This window comes from Vigna umbellata, chromosome 5, assembly GCF_029865625.1.
Source record: "Vigna umbellata cultivar VRB3 chromosome 5, Vumbellata_1.0, whole genome shotgun sequence".
NCBI classification, from domain to species: domain Eukaryota; kingdom Viridiplantae; phylum Streptophyta; class Magnoliopsida; order Fabales; family Fabaceae; genus Vigna; species Vigna umbellata.
Window position 1 is genome coordinate 70254565 of NC_142169.1, and position 19215 is coordinate 70273779.

Sequence of the window (19215 nt, forward strand, 5' to 3'; positions counted from 1 at the left end):
TGACGTTGTTTTTATTTTTTGCATAAACTTTTTTTGAAAATTTTGATCATTAAAATTGTATATGTCAATGGAATATTTGAAAAGAAATATGATCTTATTTTAATATTCAAAATTTAATTTACTAATTTAATTATAAAATATATTTAAAATAACTTAACTAAATTGTAAGTTTAATGTAGAGATATTATAATTAACATAAAGGATCAAGACTTATTGAAAACATGTTGTATAACAATGAGTCACTAACATTACTTATGTCAATATGATCAATGATAGTCCATTGATGTTATAAGCGATAATAGAATGTGATGTTAGGTTCAATTCTTATGGAATCTTTAAGTAAAATCTCCATTAGGTTATTAGGTTTAACGTTAAAAATGTGTAACAATTGAATAATTATGCCACAAAATTTTCATGATAACTTGAAACTGTTTGTTGTTAATCACATATATGTAGGTTTAACTGAAATAATAAAGGAAAAAAATATTCTTAAAATAGCCAATAAAAAATAGAGAGAACATTTTTAATCCCTGATTGTACCTAATATTTTTTTTGGTTATAACAATTATATAATATGTTTTATATTGATCACAAAACTTTATATTATATTACTTAATAATTCAATTTTTATGTGTTTAAATCTCGAAAAAAAGTTTAACTTAATCTAATTCAAATGATAGGTCAAATTGATTCACAGATTCTAATCAATTTAATAGCACTACATATTATTTAAACATAATACATAAAAATTAAGTAAAGAAGATGAGGTGACAAAGACAACAACTAATTTACAATGTTAATGAAAAAAAAATTTAATATTTGCGACAAAATTGAAAAATATAAAAAAATTGAAGAATAGATAAATAAATATTTATTTCAAAAATTAATTAGAAGTACTTAAATTTATAAAAAAAATTATGTTTATGTTAAATGAGAAGGTAAACAAAATAATAAGACTAAACAGCAATCACGTCATTGTGTTAATAGAAAAATTAAACAATTAAGACTCACATAAAAAGTAATTTTTTAATGTTATATATATATATATATATATATATATATATATATATATATATATAATAAAAAAATTAAGTTTACAAGAAACTTAAAACTTAATTAAATTGTAAAAAATATGCATATATTAAATAAAAAAGCAAATTTAGAAAATAAAATGTGATTTTATGACAAAAATACTCAAGTATAACTTTATTTAGCATTCCCAATTCAAATAGGAGGTCAATGTTGCAAAAAATTATACGAGAAAATTGACTAAATCATGAAAAATAAGAAACATATGAGATATTTAAAAAAAAGCCGAAAATATATACACCTCAGGTACAAAACCATTTTCTTTATATTTAATCAACGAACTAATAGGAGTAAAAAAAGGTTAAAAATAAAGGGTATGAATTTAACTTAGAAAATTATTTACAGGAGACAACAAATAGTAAAAAAACAAATAATTCTTTTATAATTAAAATAATTTTATACGAGTTATTTAGCGTGTGTGTCTATATATATATATATATATATATATATATATATATATATATATATATATATATATATATAATATTATTTAAATAGGTGAGTAGTTTAATTTTAATTTTAATTAATAAAGAATTCAATTTTATTTATTTTTTCTTTATATTGTCTCTCGTAAGCTTCTACAAAGACATTCGTCCTTCGCCAAGAAAAGTACACCTTTAGAAATGAAAAAGAAAAAGAAAAAAGACAAGGTATTTATATGGAGCCAATTAATTTTTGCATACAACGAATAAATAAACAGTTACCATTCATAATTATAGTTATCTGCATCCAAATCTTATACTATTTTTATTTCGTCTTATTTACTATCATATAAACCTTTCTCGTGGTTTCCAAAGTTTTATATTTTATTTTTGAAATTGAAATTTAGTAGAAAAATCTACTGTGCTGGCCTGATTAAGAAAGGTTAATAAATCGAGAATTAAATAAATTTGTTTAACTCTAACTTTCGTAACTTTTTCCCTATGAAATATAAGATAATATTAATAGTAACGTCTTATAAGTCATCCCAAATTTTCTCAATTAATGTGATAAGAGATTTAAGTCTTTTAAACTAGTCCAGACACTTACCAACACATTCAAATAGAATATAGGTAAAATATAAAAGACGTATTTAAATTTAGTTAATAATTTGATTTCTTCTATGTAAAATTTTCCTTTTTAGCAAAAAAATATTTTTGTTTTCGTATTTTTCAACGAATATTTCAGTGTAACTCTTTTTGTACTGAAAATGGCTAGGTCATAAATGCAAGAACATTTTTTCTATGAATAATTATAATAGAAAAAATGTCACCATTTTTGTTTTTCAAATATGTTTATGAATTGATTTATTATTATTCTTATTATTTTAAAATTAAAATATCTATTAGTGTCAATTATCCAGCAAAGCGAAGCTGCTGTAAGGACACAAGTCCAAGATCCTTTAATCCAAATTCTAAAATAGTACGGATTCTTGAATCGGTCATCACTCAAAAGATAAATTAAGAATTAGAATAATTTCAATGAACAATTAGACCAAATGGATCAGAGAAATGAACTGAAAAAATGGAGTGACAAGTATATACATGCAAAGTTCAAGGATATCAAACATAAATGTAGTCAAAGGTAAATGTGTAACATCCCAAAATATAGTGATAACCATAATCAGAATTAATTACATTAATCATTAAAACAGTGCAGTCTTTACATAAAGATACGAGGTTCAAAATGTCGAACGGCTTAAAGTACAAAATTTAAGATCGCCAGCGGTATCCCAAGGTTCTAATACTAACGGTTACACAACCCGCAACTGAACTTTCAAAAGCTAAATAGAAAAAAAACTAAAGACTACCACATGTCGAGCACTCTAGGGCTCGACCTTAACCTCTACTTCAACCAGATTGGCATCATCCAAAATTTCTTCTTCCAGCGCCTCTTCCAGCAGCTCACTTCCATCTGCTCCCATCCACACGGATGATCATCGCAAGGACAAGACGGACGTACAATGACGATCGACAACGCAAGGAAAAGAACACAGGGTAAGCTTATTGAATTTAATTCAAGTAAAATACACATTTCATAAACATAACAATCATGTCGATACTTCACACCATATAATTTAACTCATTCAATTACTCAACCAATTCCTGATACTAGACTGACTGTCCGGACTGTATGAATCTTGTGTAGCTACTACGTTTCTTGCACCCGGGTGATGTGATAACTGAATTTCTCCTCAGCTGCCACCCGAGGTTAGTCCGTTCCGTCCAAAGTAACCCTAAGGACTAGGACCTCCTGCCGTTCCCACACATGATGTACCCCCTCTACGTGAGGACGAGTACTCACGGAACATCAGGATGAAACGTCGGCCAAGCTTTGTCCACATTCATACATTACAATTCACAACTTTCATTCTAGAGTCGTTCCTCCCTGGAACGCTCGTTCCAATTCTACAACCGTTTATTCATCACATATATTGTTCATCATTCATAATCTTTCAGTCCAAGTACATAAAATCACAACGTTCAGCCCTCTTTATAACGAGGACAACCATGAGGAACGAGACCGGAGAATTTACCTCGTTCCATAACAGAATAGGACCGATTACCAGATAGATGGACGATCTGTATTAACACGGGTGCTCGACACTGTCGGTCGACACAGATGGACGATCTGTATTATCAAGGGTGCTCAACACTGTCGGTCGACACAGATGAAGGATCTGTATTACAAGGATGCTCGACACTGTCGGTCGACACAGATGGATGATCTATATTACCAAGGGTGCTCGACACTGTTGATCAACACAGATGAAGGATCAGTATTACAATGGTACTCGACACTGTCGGTCGACACAGATGGATGATCTGTATTCTCAAGGACGCTCGACATTGTTGGTCGACACAGATGAAGGATCTGTATTATCAAGGATTTTTCCAGAAAAGAGTAAGAGCGCTTGGTGTAAGACCGATCACTACCCAATACGATTACTATGTGTAAGATCGACACTGCTCATTATGAGCTCTAAGTAAAAGACCTACATAGCTCATGCTCGACCAGAATTCTTCCCAATGAAAGTATTCCAATTCAAAGAAGTTTACTGGAACACCAAACGGTCGAGAACCGTTTAATATCGGAAATACGTTATCATAGGGAAGTTGATATTCAAGTTTCACTTACGTTCACTGCTTCTAAACATGTATATTTCATATTCACACGTATCACCCATATCATACATTTCAACCAACATATATCATATTCATTCAGTACAGCAACGTTCGATCATGCATACTCGACCAATATATACCTCATACTTATGATCATATACCAACAATCAAATAACACCGTTCATACTTCATGCGACACACATAATGTTCATACAGTACAAGACAAACATACGAATTAAATTTAATAAGCTTCCCTTACCTGGATAGCAGTGTACGTCTAATAGTATAACTTTCACACGTTCAACTACAGCTCTTCTATACTCGACAGTCACTTAAGTTCTTCCACTAAATCTAACCAAAGAGAAACTCAGAAACTCAGTTTATATCCTTGCATGCAACTGAAACAGAGTTCGTAGTAACTCCAGAACTAGGGTATGGTTTGAAAACTTACCGTTTACAGAATCTAAAAGGATTCGGATCAAAATGAAGCTCACTGCTGGACGAACGTTCCTACGGTTCTGAAATGGAATTCGGAGAAAAGCTTGGTGAGTTACAGTAGAAAGAAGTTTGGGAGTTCTAGAGAGAAGTTGGAGAAGATGAAGGGTTTGGGTTCTGAGGAAGAGGAAGAGTGCATGCAAAGAGTGATGCGGACTTCAGAAAATTCATTTTTTTGTTTAAAAACCAACGTCCGTTCTCTTGCTGCCACTTGTCTTCCACTGCTGATTTAGGAACATTCCATCACGACACCTGGCAGGAAGGCAGTGAGTCTGGAAGTGCGTTTTTAATGCACGGCAGAAGGGTTTCTAGGGCAATTAATGAGGATGAGACAGGGATTAATGGCGCTCGTTTTTCTAGGGTCTTACAACATGTCTATGGTATATTAATGTCAAGAGAAAAAGCTACAAACGAGTTACAAATTACTGCTTATTTAGATATATTTTGTTTCTCTATTTCCTTACAAATGCTCAAATTATCTATCTCTTAAAAGACTTTGTTGGAAAAATTACTTAAATTTATTTATACGTGGATGTCAACAAAATAACACTTATAGTTCTTATGGTATATTTAAGAGCCACATACTTAACAGTCGTCGTTATCTAAAGGCAATAAATATTGGCCACATTCTGGCGATGACAAACAGCAATTTATGTGGATGACAATATGGAGAAGTTGTTTCCCATAAGTAAGTCCCTAAATCTGTAGATAAATATATTAAAGGCCCCTGGTTGATGCATTCATTCATGTTCTTTTTCACTGTTCCTCCTACATCTATCATCTTATATCATATATGGTCATGGATGTTCACCACTACCACCCTTTCTCTGTTTACTTCATTGCTTCCATTCTCTTTGTTTTCTTCATCTTATACAAATTAGTTCAAAGCTGGAGTTCAAGCAACTCCTCTAGCAATTTACCTCCAGGACCTACGACACTGCCTCTCATAGGAAACTTGCATCAGTTGGTAGGTTCATTGCCACATCACTCCTTGAAACTTTTGGCAGATAAGTACGGACCGTTAATGCACCTGAAACTAGGAGAGGTATCCAACATCATAGTCACTTCACCGGATATAGCCCAAGAGGTTCTGAAAACACACGATGTTAATTTTTCTGATAGGCCAAACCTTGCATCGGCTAGAACAGTTACTTACAACAATACCAGCATAGTCTTCTCTCCGTATGGAGAATATTGGAGACAGGTACGAAAGATATGCACGGTGGAGCTACTAACGACAAAGCGAGTGCAATCTTTTCAGTCCATAAGGGAAGAGGAGATGGCAGAACTGGTTAAGAAAATAGCTGCAAGTGAAGGCTGTGCTGTTAATCTCACCCAGAACATTTTCCCGATGACTTACGGAATAGCGGCACGAGCGGCTTTTGGTAAAAAAAGCAGATATCAACAAGTTTTCATTTCAAAGATTGAGGAGCAATTGAAACTCATGGGAGGGTTTTCGCTAGCTGATCTCTATCCTTCTAGCAGAGTGCTTGAAATAGCGGAGAGGGTAAAGTTTGAGAAAATTCACAAAGAGATTGACAGGGTTTTGCAAAACATCATCGAGGAACACAGAAATAGAAGCAAGTGCGAAGTAGTGGAAGATCTGGTCGATGTTCTTCTCAAGTATCAACAGGAAAACGATTCTGAAAGTCTCATAACTGATGACAACATTAAAGCGGTCATCCAGGTTAGTGTCTGTATGAAACTTCTAACTAGATAAGATGTCAAATAATTCATGATTTAAATGAAAGATTGATGGAATTCTCATAGGAAAATTCGCTCTGTTATGGATCTTCTAACTTATATGTCAGTTAAGTGTCTCGTTATTTCTAACAAAAACACATTTATTTGTAGATAAATGATAACATTAATCCATACTTTTCAGGACATATTCATCGGTGGAGGAGAGACTTCATCTTCCGTAGTGGAATGGGGGATGTCAGAATTGATAAGAAACCCAAGGGTGATGGAAAAAGCACAAGCTGAGGTGAGAAGAGTGTATGGTAAGAAGGGATACGTGGATGAGACAGAATTACAGAAATTGATATACTTGAAGTGCATAATCAAAGAAACATTGAGGTTGCACCCACCTGTACCATTGTTAGTTCCGAGAGAAAGTAGAGAAAGGTGTGAAATCAATGGGTATGAGATACCCTCTAAGACAAGGGTAATCATCAATGCTTGGGCAATTGGAAGAAATGCTGAGTATTGGACTGAAGCTGAGAGTTTCAAACCTGAAAGGTTTCTCAATAACTGTATCGATTTCAAAGGTGCAGACTTTGCATTTATCCCATTTGGTGGTGGAAGAAGGATCTGCCCAGGCATCACATTTGCCATCCCGAACATTGAGTTGCCACTTGCTCAGCTACTTTACCATTTTGATTGGAAGCTTCCGAACAATATGAAGAATGAAGAACTTGACATGGCCGAGTCTGGTGGAATTACTCTCAGAAGAAAAAATGACCTCTGCTTGATCCCCACCACTCATCAAACTTAAATGTTAAATGTAAGAGTGATGGTTAGGTTCATTTGAAACATATAACAAGAATAAAATGATTATAAGAAAAAAAATAAATAAATATATATATATATATATATATATATATATATATATATATATATATATATATATATATATATATATATATATCAAGTTATTATTTCTCTAAATGTATTACTTAAGGTTACCTGTAATATAAAAAAATACTACTTTCGGCATTAATTTTATAATCGGACTATGTAACTTAATTAGCATACTACATTATGAAAATTTATGTTACATAAAGTGTTTACTAAAAAATACTTTGGAGAAAAATTGATGGAATAAATAAAAATTTTAAAAATTAAAGGGTTCGAATTTATGAATTTCATAAAATAATCTTTAGAGCTCTTAATATAATTGTTATCCTAATTATTTCATTCCTTGCGATTCTTTCATTCTCAACAATTTTAAATGATACATTTTAGTAATGTATATCAAATTTTAGTAGAAAAAAAAACTGTGATTTATTAATATATATAAATAAATAAATCAGAATCAATTCTATTGAGAATCGATTTTAATTTGTCTTTTAATTATCCAGAATCGATTTCATATCAAGAGAATTAAATTCAGTCCTAAAATACACTTTATTTACTGAGTATATTCTTTTACATCCATTATGCACATATGATTTCAATTCTCTCATTTGCAAATTATCATCATTAAATCGTCTCAAATTTATTAAAACAAATGTGAAACTAACCGCAAATCCATCATCATACAGTAACAATAACAATACCATCCATTAAAACAAAGACAGTCTAAGTGCAGTTAGACTTCATATTTCTTTTCAAAATTTATTCAAAGACAGTCTAATTGTCAATACAGGGGATCACCTTCAATAACAATTTGATGCTTACAGTATCACAAATTAAAAGGAAAACTTACATCACTGTTTCAAATATTTCATTCAAGGGAAAAAAATTGTATGAATATGATTCAAAAGATATTTTAAGTATAAGTCAGTTTTATAAAACTGGACTTCTATTTATCATTTTCTAATACTACGTGTCTTGTATGTCATAGAATCTAAATATAAACGTTGACAAGATTTACAAAATCAAATCAGTCAACAAGAAATTAATTTTTAAATATAAATCTTATAAAACAAATTTCTATTTATCATTTTTGAATATTACGTGTCTTATTGTGTGTCACGAAACCTAAATATAAACATTGATAGGACTTTTAATTCTTTTTTCTTCATTTTTTTTATCACTGTCATTATTGATTCTTCACATTACTTATTTATTGTGTTGGTCAAATTATAGTGCTAGTAAGATCATATATGTTTTTTAATAAGTCTACCGTATTGTTAATGGTTAATATATAACTTTACATCACAATAAAAAACTATTCTTAATAATTTCATGAGACCCTGATTCATAAATCTCCGTAAATATTTAGTTTGATAAACCTTTTTAACAATTTTTTTTGTTTTGTGAGTTCTTTTGGTTTCAATCCACATGAACTAAGATTAATTCCTATAAAATAGATTAATTTTATAAGTCTACTACTCTTATTTATATGTCATATTTTGTTGATAAGTTGAAAAAAAAAAGATAAAATCATAAATAACATAGTTAACAACTAACATCTATGAATAAAAAACCGTATGTATATATCATTCTATAAGAAGTGTTCTGCACCACCCCAAGTACTTCTGCATCTTTCCACTATTTTTTTTTATTTCAAATAAATATATTGAACAGTGAAAATAAATATATTGAACAGTGAAAATAAGATTGAATCAAGCTTATTTAAGGGAAAGTGTAAGTAAAATTTTACAATATATCACAAGTTTAAATCTGAATCTTGTGAATGCTCCATTAATATGGAGAGAGAAAGAGAGAGATTATTGAATATAGTGGGGATGTGTAAGGTAATTTTGGAATAAAAGAAAATAGTGGGGAGGTGTAGAGTATTTTTGGAATAAAAGAAAATAGTGGAAAGATGCAGGAGCACTTGGGGTGATGGAGGGAGCAACACCCTAAAAAATATGGTAATTTTGTCCGAGGAATTGAAGAAGAGGTCTCGTTCTTCCTGGGCCAAACTTATGTGGTAAGAAAGAGATTGATGTTCCCTTTGCCACCCCCATCTTCTTCTTACACCTCCCTAATTTTTTTTAAAATTCTAAATTTACTCTTTTTATTTTTAAAACCCTAATCCCAATTCCAATCCCAATCCCTTATCACTTTCACTTTTCCTTTCACTCTCACCAGCAAGCCCCCACTCCCCCTCCCCTACTCACTTTCTCTCTTTTTCTTAATTTTCACTTCCGTTAACACAAAATTTGACAGAAAAAGTAAATTCTGCATGGTATAAATTTAAAATATTTATAACTTCTGATGAGTTTTGAAGTATCATGATTCTATAATATAATCTACTAAAAATTTCTTTCCCACTTCTTTGTCTTTAAATAACTAAACTTGAAAATTTATGCTTCAAATTGAAACTCTAAACCACCAAGAGATAACCCTTGTCATTGTAAACCAAACCGTTTAGGTCGTAGGAATTGAACTTTTTTTCAATGATCACTGAGTTTTCGATGAATCTCGCAGAATTTGAAAAGAAATGAAAAATGTGTTAACGGAAGTGAAAATTAAGAGAAAGAGAGAAAGTGACACTTGGAGGGGGTGGGTCCTTGTTGCTTAGAGTGAAAGAAAAAATGAAAGTGAAAAGAGATTGAAATTAGGATTTTAAAAAATAAAAAGTAAAAGTAAAAAATAAAAAAAGTAAATTTGGAATTTAAAACAAATTGGAGCGGTATAGAGAAGATGGAAGGAACTCGCTCTGAGAAAGATCCTGCGAATCCAGGCCCACTAAGCCCGCTACTCATATATGTTGACAAAAACACAATTAAAAGAAGGCCACAATTTTTTTTATTTTTTTTAAATTTAAAATATACACTTAAATTTATTTATACGTTGATGTCAACATCATATAATAGTTATATTTTGTACGGTACACTTAAAGGCCACATATTTCACAGTTGTACTGTAAATGCTATAAATGTTGTCGGGGATGACAAACAGCAATTTATGTGGATGACAAATTTAGTGAGAAGTAAGTCCTTAGTCCATTGACAAATATATATAAAGAGGTAGATGCTCTGGTTCATGCATTCGTTCATGGCTTTTTTAACCGTTCCTCCTAGATCTACCATCATATATCATATATGCTCATGGATGTTCACCATTACCACCCTTTCTCTGTTTACTTCATTGCTTCCATTCTCTTTGTTTTCTTCATCTTATACAAGTTAGTTCAAAGCTGGAGTTCAAACAACTCCTCTACAAATTTACCTCCAGGACCTACGACATTACCTCTCATAGGGAACTTGCATCAGTTGGTAGGTTCATTGCCACATCACTCCTTGAAACTTTTGGCAGATAGGTACGGACCGTTAATGCACCTGAAACTAGGAGAGGTATCCAACATCATAGTAACTTCACCGGAGATAGCCCAAGAGGTTCTGAAAACGCATGATGTTAATTTCTCTGATAGGCCAAACCTTGCATCGGCTAGAACAGTTACTTACAACAATACGAATATAGTCTTCTCTCCATATGGAGAATATTGGAGACAAGTACGAAAGATATGCACAATGGAGCTACTGACGATAAAGCGAGTGCAATCTTTTCAGTCCATAAGGGAAGAGGAGGTGGCAGAACTGGTTAAGAAAATAGCTGCAAGTGAAGGCTGTGCTGTTAATCTCACCCAGAACATTTACCCGATGACTTGCGGAGTAGTCGCACGAGCGGCTTGTGGTAAAAAAAACAGATATCAACAAGTGTTCATTTCAAAGATTAATGAGCAATTGAAGCTCATGGGAGGGTTTTCGCTAGCTGATCTCTATCCTTCTAGCAGAGTGCTTGAAATGGCGGAGAAGGTGAAGTTTGAGAAAGTTCACAAAGAGACTGACAGGGTTTTGCAAGACATCATCGACGAACACAGAAATGGAAGTAAGTATGAAGTAGTGGAAGATCTGGTCGATGTTCTTCTCAAGTGTCAACAGGAAAACGATTCTGAAAGTCTCTTAACTGATGACAACATTAAAGCGGTCATCAAGGTTAGTGTCTGTATGAAACTCCTAACTAGATGAGATGTCAAATAATTTATGATTTTAAATGAAAAATTGATGGAATTCTGATAGGAAAACTCGCTCTGTTATGGATCTTCTAACTTATATGTTACTCAAGTATCTCGTTATTTCTAACAAAAGTACATTTATTTTTATATAAACGATAACATTAATCCATATTTTTCAGGACATATTCGTGGCTGGAGGCACTTCATCTTCCGTAGTGGAATGGGGGATGTCAGAATTGATAAGAAACCCAAGGGTGATGGAAAAAGCACAAGCTGAGGTGAGAATAGTGTATGGTAAGAAGGGATATGTGGATGAGACAGAATTACAGAAATTGATATACTTGAAGTCCATAATCAAAGAAACATTGAGGTTGCACCCTCCTGTACCATTGTTGGTTCCGAGAGAAAGTAGAGAAAGGTGTGAAATCAATGGATATGAGATACCCTCTAAGACGAGGGTAATTATCAATGCTTGGGCAATTGGAAGAAATGCTGAGTATTGGACTGAAGCTGAGAGTTTCAAACCTGAAAGGTTTCTTAATAACTGTATCGATTTCAAAGGTGCAGACTTTGCATTTATCCCATTTGGTGGTGGAAGAAGGATCTGCCCAGGCATTACATTTGCCATCGCAAACATTGAGTTGCCACTTGCTCAGTTACTTTACCATTTTGATTGGAAGCTTCCGAACAATATGAAGAATGAAGAACTTGACATGACCGAGTCGGGAGGAATTACTCTCAGAAGAAAACATGACCTCTGCTTGATCCCCATCACTCATCAAACTTAAAATGTAAGAGTCATGGTTACATTCATTTGAAGTGGTGTTGATGATGAATTTTCCTTGAGTATCGGTGAATTGTTAGTGACAATTATGTGAAAGTTGCCGACAAGGTGAAGGTTAATGACGAAGAATGATTTTCACCGTCAATGAGTTTTTGCAAATCACCGGTGGCAAGAATGATTCGAGCAGATCGATTGACAGTATGTGTTTCAAAGTAAGTGACAAGACTTTTATGTATAAGTGGGTCTAATAAAACTGAACTTTTATTTATCATTTTTCAATGCTACGTGTCCTTTCATGTGTGCCACGAAACCTAAATATAAAGGGTGACAAGGTTGACAAAACTAAGTCGGAAATTAACTAAAGTATAAGTTAATCTTATAAAATCAAATTTCTATTTATCATTATGTTACCTGTCCTTCTGTGCGTGTCACGAAACCTAAATATAAATGTTGATAGCGTTTACAATTCATCTTTTTTCAATTTTTATCACTGTCGTTACTTATTATCCACATTTCTTATTTATTATGTTAGTCAGATTATGATTCTAATTATATATTTTTTTAATAAGTCAACCACAATATTAGTGATTAATATATGGTCTTACATATAAGAAACTATTGCTAATAAATTTATAGGTTGGATTGGTCCTAATCCATAGGTCTTCTTGGATATTTGGTGTGGTAAACTTTGTTTAATAAATTTTTTTGTTGTCTCGTGATTTTTTTTATCCCAACCCACATGAATGAATTGGGATCATATCCAAGATGAGTTAATTTTATAGATTTATCATTGACATTTAAGTGTTGATAAGTTGAAAACGAAGAATGAAATCGTAAATTAAAATTTTCCCACTAATATAAGAATGTTAACAACTAACATTTATAGATAAAATATTTAAAATTTCTCCACTAAATCCATGTATACTAGCATGATCTCCATGTTTGTGTAATTATTCATATATTTTAAAAAATCTCTAATTTATTTAACCCCGTGATAAATTCATAAACTTTATTTACAATAAAGACTTCATTTTTTCTTCTTACGGAATATTTTTATAAATTTATCCATCAAACAGGTGTTATGTGTAGTAGGCTTGTGTTCAAGTATAATATGTGCTTATGTTACTTTTTATACATTCCAATTCTATTATTATTATTATACATTTGGAAAAAAAAAAGAGAAGAAGAAGATTTCTTCAATTAAACACTTTGCCCTCCCTTAAATTCACAAGAGACAACTCTTTATTTAAATAATTAACATTTCCATGCCAAATTCATATTCACCAACAATACATTGGAAAAGACTTAACTTTACTTTACAGCAATAATGGAAATTCAAATTTAAAATATTTTTTATGATTAATAGTCCACAAGACCTCGTGCAAATTTTCGTAAATTTATCAATGCACAAATGCTATAATCTAGTGTATTTAATTATACTCCATGCTCGTTATTTATACATTTGCAAAAATCTCTATTTCTGTTCTTAACCATGCTAAATTATACTTATATATGAAGTTTTGTGAGATAATTATATAAAAGGGTACAGTGAATAGATAAAAGTGTCAGTGGAAAATATGTTTGTTTTTAATTAAAGAATGTTTTTTTTAAGTAAAAATGTATTAATAATAATGACACAGTTAAAAAGAAACAAATACCTGTTCGAAAGTTTAAAGAACAATTTAAAACTTTATATCGTTTTTGAAAAATATAAAAAGAAGACAAACCTTAAATCTCAGTAGACAAATATTATATTATACTGATTTGTGAGAAAAAGAGAAGGGAGGTGCGTTTTTTTTTTTCTTTTAATCTCATTATCTATTAAATGACAGTAAAAAATATGGTAATTTTGTGCGAGAAATTGAGGAATTAAAATGTAAAATTTAAACAGAAAGAAGCACAAAAATCTAATTGTGGCGTGGTATAATTTGACCAATTATACCCAAATCGAATGCAACCCTAATTGGCACAGTATTATTTGATCCAAAATACAAGCTCTTCAAAACCCAACCAACATCGACACTACCCACCATCATCACCAAAGCTCTGCAACCATTCTGCAATGTAAGTCTCTAAGCTTCTGTCTTTCTTTCATTTCTCATCTTCTAGATCTATTATCTTTCTTTCATTAATGGTAGTCCTTCTTAAGTTTATCTGAATCTAGGGTCTCGAAGTTTCGCTGCAATTGATTTTGTTTTTATTTGGCACGCTTGATTGCCCCAGATCCCGTGGGGATTGAAAGTGATTTGGGAATTTCTTTCAATTTGATTCGAACGTTTATTTATTTCTTTTGATGCCGGGTTTTTCGACACGCTCTGCGAATTGAAAGATGGGGGGTTTGCTGATTTCAAGCGTTTTAGGTGTGATCCCTTCTGAGTTTGGGATGATATAAGGCTAGAGTTTTGTAAGGGATGCTTATTAGGTCTATGCCACAAACCGATGTGGTTTATTGCTAGTGATATTCGGTGTTTGTTTTCTTGTGCTTTTATTCACGTTGTGTTATGTTGTGCGTGGGATGAATTCCTTCGAAAATAATGCTTTGATGGCTTTTGTGATGGACTTGTGTTGTGTTTAGTGTAACCATAATCTCTTAGGACCCAGACAAATATGTGATAGAACCCTTTTTTTTTGTGAAAAAGAAAAGATAAGTTTTCTTTTCTCAGTTTGCTGTTCCTGGTTCCCTTCACTTGTTTGCGTAAGCATTGAGTTTTTTTTTACTTTATATGAATGGTTTTTCCAGTGCCGATTTAAATTATTATTTTTTTCTTTTTTACGCATTCTCTACTGTTTATTGCATTTCATTTATGTTTGAATTGTTTTATGAATCTTAGGGCCGACGAGGAACCTGTTGATCAGAAGAGATATCTTGAAGAGTCTTGCAAGCCAAAATGTGTAAAACCTTTACTGGAATACCAGGTGTGCTTTTCTTGAAGTGTAGAATTATACGTTAGATCATTTAAAGACGAGATTTATTCTTACTTTAAATTATCAATATGATATTCTTTTATTTTTAAAATTTTAAAATCAGCTATAGATTGAATTTTCAGTTATTGGTTAATTATGATGTTGCTCTTGGACTAGTAAAAGTTATGACATGGCCGACTAAAATATATAGCTTGAGAATTCGACAGTGATGATGAGTGTATATAAGTAGAAAACATTGAGATGGTACTAGATAGAGTGTACAAATGAAGAGAACAAAGAAATGCAATGTAGTGAAGAAATACTGGAGTTTTCTGGTTTTTTTGGCTTAAGGTATATGATCTCATTATCTGGTGTTTTATTGCTTATGAATGGGGATAGATAGATATGAAGCTGAATTATTATGTTGAGCTACACAATGATAGTCCAGCTATGTTTCCTTTATTCTGATATATTTTTCTATTTTATCATATTCGATGGTGAATGCAAACTTCTGCTGTGTTCTTTTTTTTTTGGGTGGGGGGTTGTTGGGATTCTTCTCCCAAGTAAAGGAAGTTTTTACAGAACTGCTGTTAGATGGATCAGTAGCGTGTGAGTAAGGGTTTGCTTGGGTAAACAAATTAATTAAGAGTTTATTGGATACGTGCTCATCTTTTAAGTTCTTATGTGTATCAAATTTGGGTCACTGTTTTCATCTAAGCTGCAAGCTGTTTAGATAAGCTATCGAGAGAGGTTATTGAAATCAGCTGAAAACAGATTATGGATATGTTTGACCCAAACAGTATTGTCATAAGCTCTTCCAAACATTATTGTTAAGTAGCTGTAATTGCGCTGCGGGCGGGATTCCTTGGATTGGTGATAGTGACTCTTTCTACCATTGCAACTGCCAAGGGTTTTATGGCATGCATTCTACATCCTCTTCATCCCCACCGAGTCTCTGCCCAAATGAACTTTTGAGATAACATTATGCCAATTTTAATGCATTTTATTTTTATTTGCATGAAACTTAATTATGTTATGCATATGAAATGTATGTGACCATGAGATAGCGGATTGGCTTTCCACGATATTTTGCAATCTGCAATAGACAACACTACTCCCAAACCAACACTTTCTCATTGCGTATGTTTATAAGTCTAAATAAGCTCTTCTAACTGAACCCTGGGTATTTTTCACATAATTTTTGGCAGTGTTTGCATAAGTACAAAAGGAATTTAATCCTAAGGAAGCCTAGAAGTTACAGTTTTTAAGGACTTGGGGCAGGTTGGTTATATCTTAGGGTCAATTTTTTAATGAGAAAAAAATTCCATGGGGGATTTCCTTGTGCATCCGCTCCCCTCTTTTTACTAAAGAACTAATGCTCATATCATTTATGGGGCACCTTAGATTTTGACTTATTAGACGAACAAATACCCTGAGCGAGTGTTAAATTGACAAACTTTTGTTCGGTCTTATTTTTAGCTGAGAAAAGTTATCGTTTAATTTGCTACAGGCGTGCATTAAAAGGATACATGGCGATGAATCCGGGCAGAAACACTGCACTGGACAATATTTTGATTATTGGTTTTGTGTTGACAAATGTGTAAGTACTATTTAGTCAGTAAATATGCAGAGTAATTTAGTTTTCTTGTGTATTCTGTGACAAGATCATAATCCTGTAATGCAGGTCGCGCCCAAGCTATTCACCAAACTGAAGTGATAAGGAAGGATTTGATATGGCTTATTGTCATTGCATTCTGTTCTACTTTCATTCCCTAATAACTTCGACTGAACTTTCGATGTTATAATAACCAAACTATATGCTCGGTATGGTTATTATTCTGTTTTTTGTGAAGTTTTGAGTCTATGCAACCTAGATTATGATTAATAAGAACATTATTCCGAAATTTGGAAGGATGTATTTTGGAATGGCTCGGTGCTTCATTTTTTCAATCATGCCGCAGAATATTATTACCTTAAAGATCGCTCTTCTATTGATGGTCTCATCTTTTTCAAAATGTTTTAGTTATTGTGGGATACATAATGTTGCAAGGCAAATTGTTTGACAATACTGCTGGAACTAACATGACGCTTTTCAATAATATACATAATATTTCCAGTTTATATTATTGAAATTTATTAAATTCATTAATTATTCATTTTTTAATGGTTAGATTTTAAGTATTTTTTACAATTATTGATTTCTCAATGATCGCTGAAGGAAAACTATATTAAGAAAAAGTAATACAACAATTAAATCAAGTCTTTTTTATCGAGTGATACATTTTAAACCAAGATCAAATACCTTTTCTCAATTAATTCTGGTTGTTTCAATGTAACAAGCATTAAGCTCACGAATGAATAATTAACATATATGAACGAAGGAAATCTAAAAAATATATATGAATTAATTTACGGTCTTCGATTTCTTTTTTTATTTTAGTTTTGTTGTGTATTGATGGATTGATACTTTTGAATTGGAAGGATTGTGATTGTGTTATGTCAATCCTTTTTTAGGGTGGTGAGGGTAATATTTTCTCCGGTTTTGGTCTTGTCATAGGTTTATTTTATATAATAATTTGAGAAGGTTCTTTTGAAGGGCTATTTTTGTCCATCAAATATATTTGAGGTGTAGATTGAAAATCCCAACGTTTGCTTGTAATGGGTCACACTACCATTGGGCTGGTTTCATACTGTCCAAAAAAATTGAGTGTTACTCCCTCCACCATTACACACTGCTCCTTACACCTCATTTCTCTTTTGTCCTTATAAAATATTTAATTTGTGGTGGTTAAACGTACTTACCTTTATCAACATCCACCCATTGTATCAATACAACCCTACACCCAAACACTCTCACAGAAATCAGATTTTTCTTGCTTCTTCTCCTCTCTAACTATGCTATTGTGATGGTCGAAGATGGTCTAGTGGTGGTGCCAAACAGAAAGTTCCTAGATGTGAATACAAAGTTCAGTACCCTTAAACGAATATGGGGTATCGTAGAACACTTAAACGGATCTCAAAATCCGTTGAAGGATATCGACATCTGACAGATTTCGAGATTCGTTTAAGTGTTTTACGGATATCCCGTATCTGTTGCCATCTTTCGCGTTTCTCTTCTTCTTCATTTAACACAGAACAGAGGCACATAACAACATCCAACACACGCGCAACACCCAGCACATAGACAATACATGTTCACAAAGAATCTTGATGAAGATGGGAAATTGGAGAAAGAGGAAGAGGAGAATAAGAGAGGAAGAGAGAAAGTAAGAGTGTGGGGGTGGGGGATATGGTATAAGAGAGTAAAAAATTAGGATTTTAAGAAAAAGTTAAAAAAGGTAAAGGGTGAGGGGGTATGGTGTGAGGGTTGAGTGAATGAGAGAGTAAAAAATTAGGGTTTTAAGAAAAAGTTAAAAAAAAAATAAAAGATGTAGGAGAGAGAGTGTGATGTGTGGCCGAATGAATAAGAGATTAAAAATAAAAATGGTTAGCTCAAATTAAAAATAAAAATAAAAATGGTACTTCTGGAATTAAAAAAAAAATTGTAGATGTACAGGAACAGTGTGACAGTGAAGGGAGTAACTCTCAACAAAATTTTGGGCTGCTTTTGATTAGCTCAGTTTAAGTGTAACTGTAAATTTGATATTCCAACCTAGCCAGCTGTATGCTACATGCCAAGAAAGCGATCCACGAGCTTACTTTTTTTTTCTTTTAACTAACTTTTGAAAATTATTATAAAAAGTTTAATTTATTTATTAATCAGTAAGCATGTAAAATTTATATTAAATTAATATTTTATTGTAATTTTCATTAACACATCAGCTCACCCATAATTGTGTCCTTTTATGATAATAAAAAGTAAAAGAAATAAAAAACTAATTATTAGAATAGTTATTAAAATAAAAATATAGTACTAAAATTAATATTTAAATTATAGAAACCCATGTCCATATAAAAATATTTGAATTTAAAAGAGAAAACTAACAAAGTGAATAAAAAAACCAGTTACAAAACATAAAAAAGTGAAATAATAATTGTGCATACTAATAAACAATTACCAGAATAATCACTTTGAAAGAAAAATAAATAAATAAATATGTAAGGAAACAGTTAAAAAATTTAAAAATAGTAAATTAGTAAACAATTATGTATACCTACCCCGTGTATGAAAGCAAGGTTAATTTTGATCTTTACTAATTGATCTT

General features: G+C 32.0%; 3 protein-coding genes across 3 annotated transcripts; all 3 read left to right on the forward strand.

Annotated features, from left to right (window-relative positions):
* Positions 1-5426: 5426 nt before the first annotated feature.
* On the forward strand, positions 5427-7241 carry LOC124847064 (cytochrome P450 71D10-like). Its single transcript, XM_047324462.2, has 2 exons — positions 5427-6375; positions 6574-7241. Exons 1-2 carry the CDS (start codon positions 5482-5484, stop codon positions 7183-7185), a joined length of 1506 nt encoding a protein of 501 aa, XP_047180418.1. The 5' UTR covers positions 5427-5481; the 3' UTR covers positions 7186-7241.
* A 3102-nt stretch (positions 7242-10343) lies between these two features.
* Positions 10344-12385, forward strand: LOC124847072 (cytochrome P450 71D10-like). Its single transcript, XM_047324468.2, has 2 exons — positions 10344-11302; positions 11502-12385. The coding sequence occupies exons 1-2, from the start codon at positions 10409-10411 to the stop codon at positions 12108-12110; spliced, it is 1503 nt and encodes a 500-aa protein (XP_047180424.1). The 5' UTR covers positions 10344-10408; the 3' UTR covers positions 12111-12385.
* Positions 12386-14010: 1625 nt separating this feature from the next.
* On the forward strand, positions 14011-16924 carry LOC124847108 (cytochrome b-c1 complex subunit 6-1, mitochondrial). The gene is made up of 4 exons (XM_047324509.2): positions 14011-14170; positions 14938-15022; positions 16521-16610; positions 16695-16924. Coding segments are annotated over exons 1-4 (210 nt in total). The 5' UTR covers positions 14011-14168; the 3' UTR covers positions 16728-16924.
* Positions 16925-19215: the final 2291 nt, after the last annotated feature.

Bases quoted from the DNA above. Each gene is read 5' to 3' on its own strand.
- LOC124847064 (XM_047324462.2), top strand. From the start codon at position 5,482: ATGGTCATGGATGTTCACCACTACCACCCTTTCTCTGTTTACTTCATT. The intron at 6,376-6,573 runs GTTAGTGTCTGT...CATACTTTTCAG, and splicing joins ACATTAAAGCGGTCATCCAG to GACATATTCATCGGTGGAGG.
- LOC124847072 (XM_047324468.2), top strand. From the start codon at position 10,409: ATGCTCATGGATGTTCACCATTACCACCCTTTCTCTGTTTACTTCATT. The intron at 11,303-11,501 runs GTTAGTGTCTGT...CATATTTTTCAG, and splicing joins ACATTAAAGCGGTCATCAAG to GACATATTCGTGGCTGGAGG.
- LOC124847108 (XM_047324509.2), top strand. The intron at 15,023-16,520 runs GTGTGCTTTTCT...AATTTGCTACAG, and splicing joins AACCTTTACTGGAATACCAG to GCGTGCATTAAAAGGATACA. The intron at 16,611-16,694 runs GTAAGTACTATT...CCTGTAATGCAG, and splicing joins GGTTTTGTGTTGACAAATGT to GTCGCGCCCAAGCTATTCAC.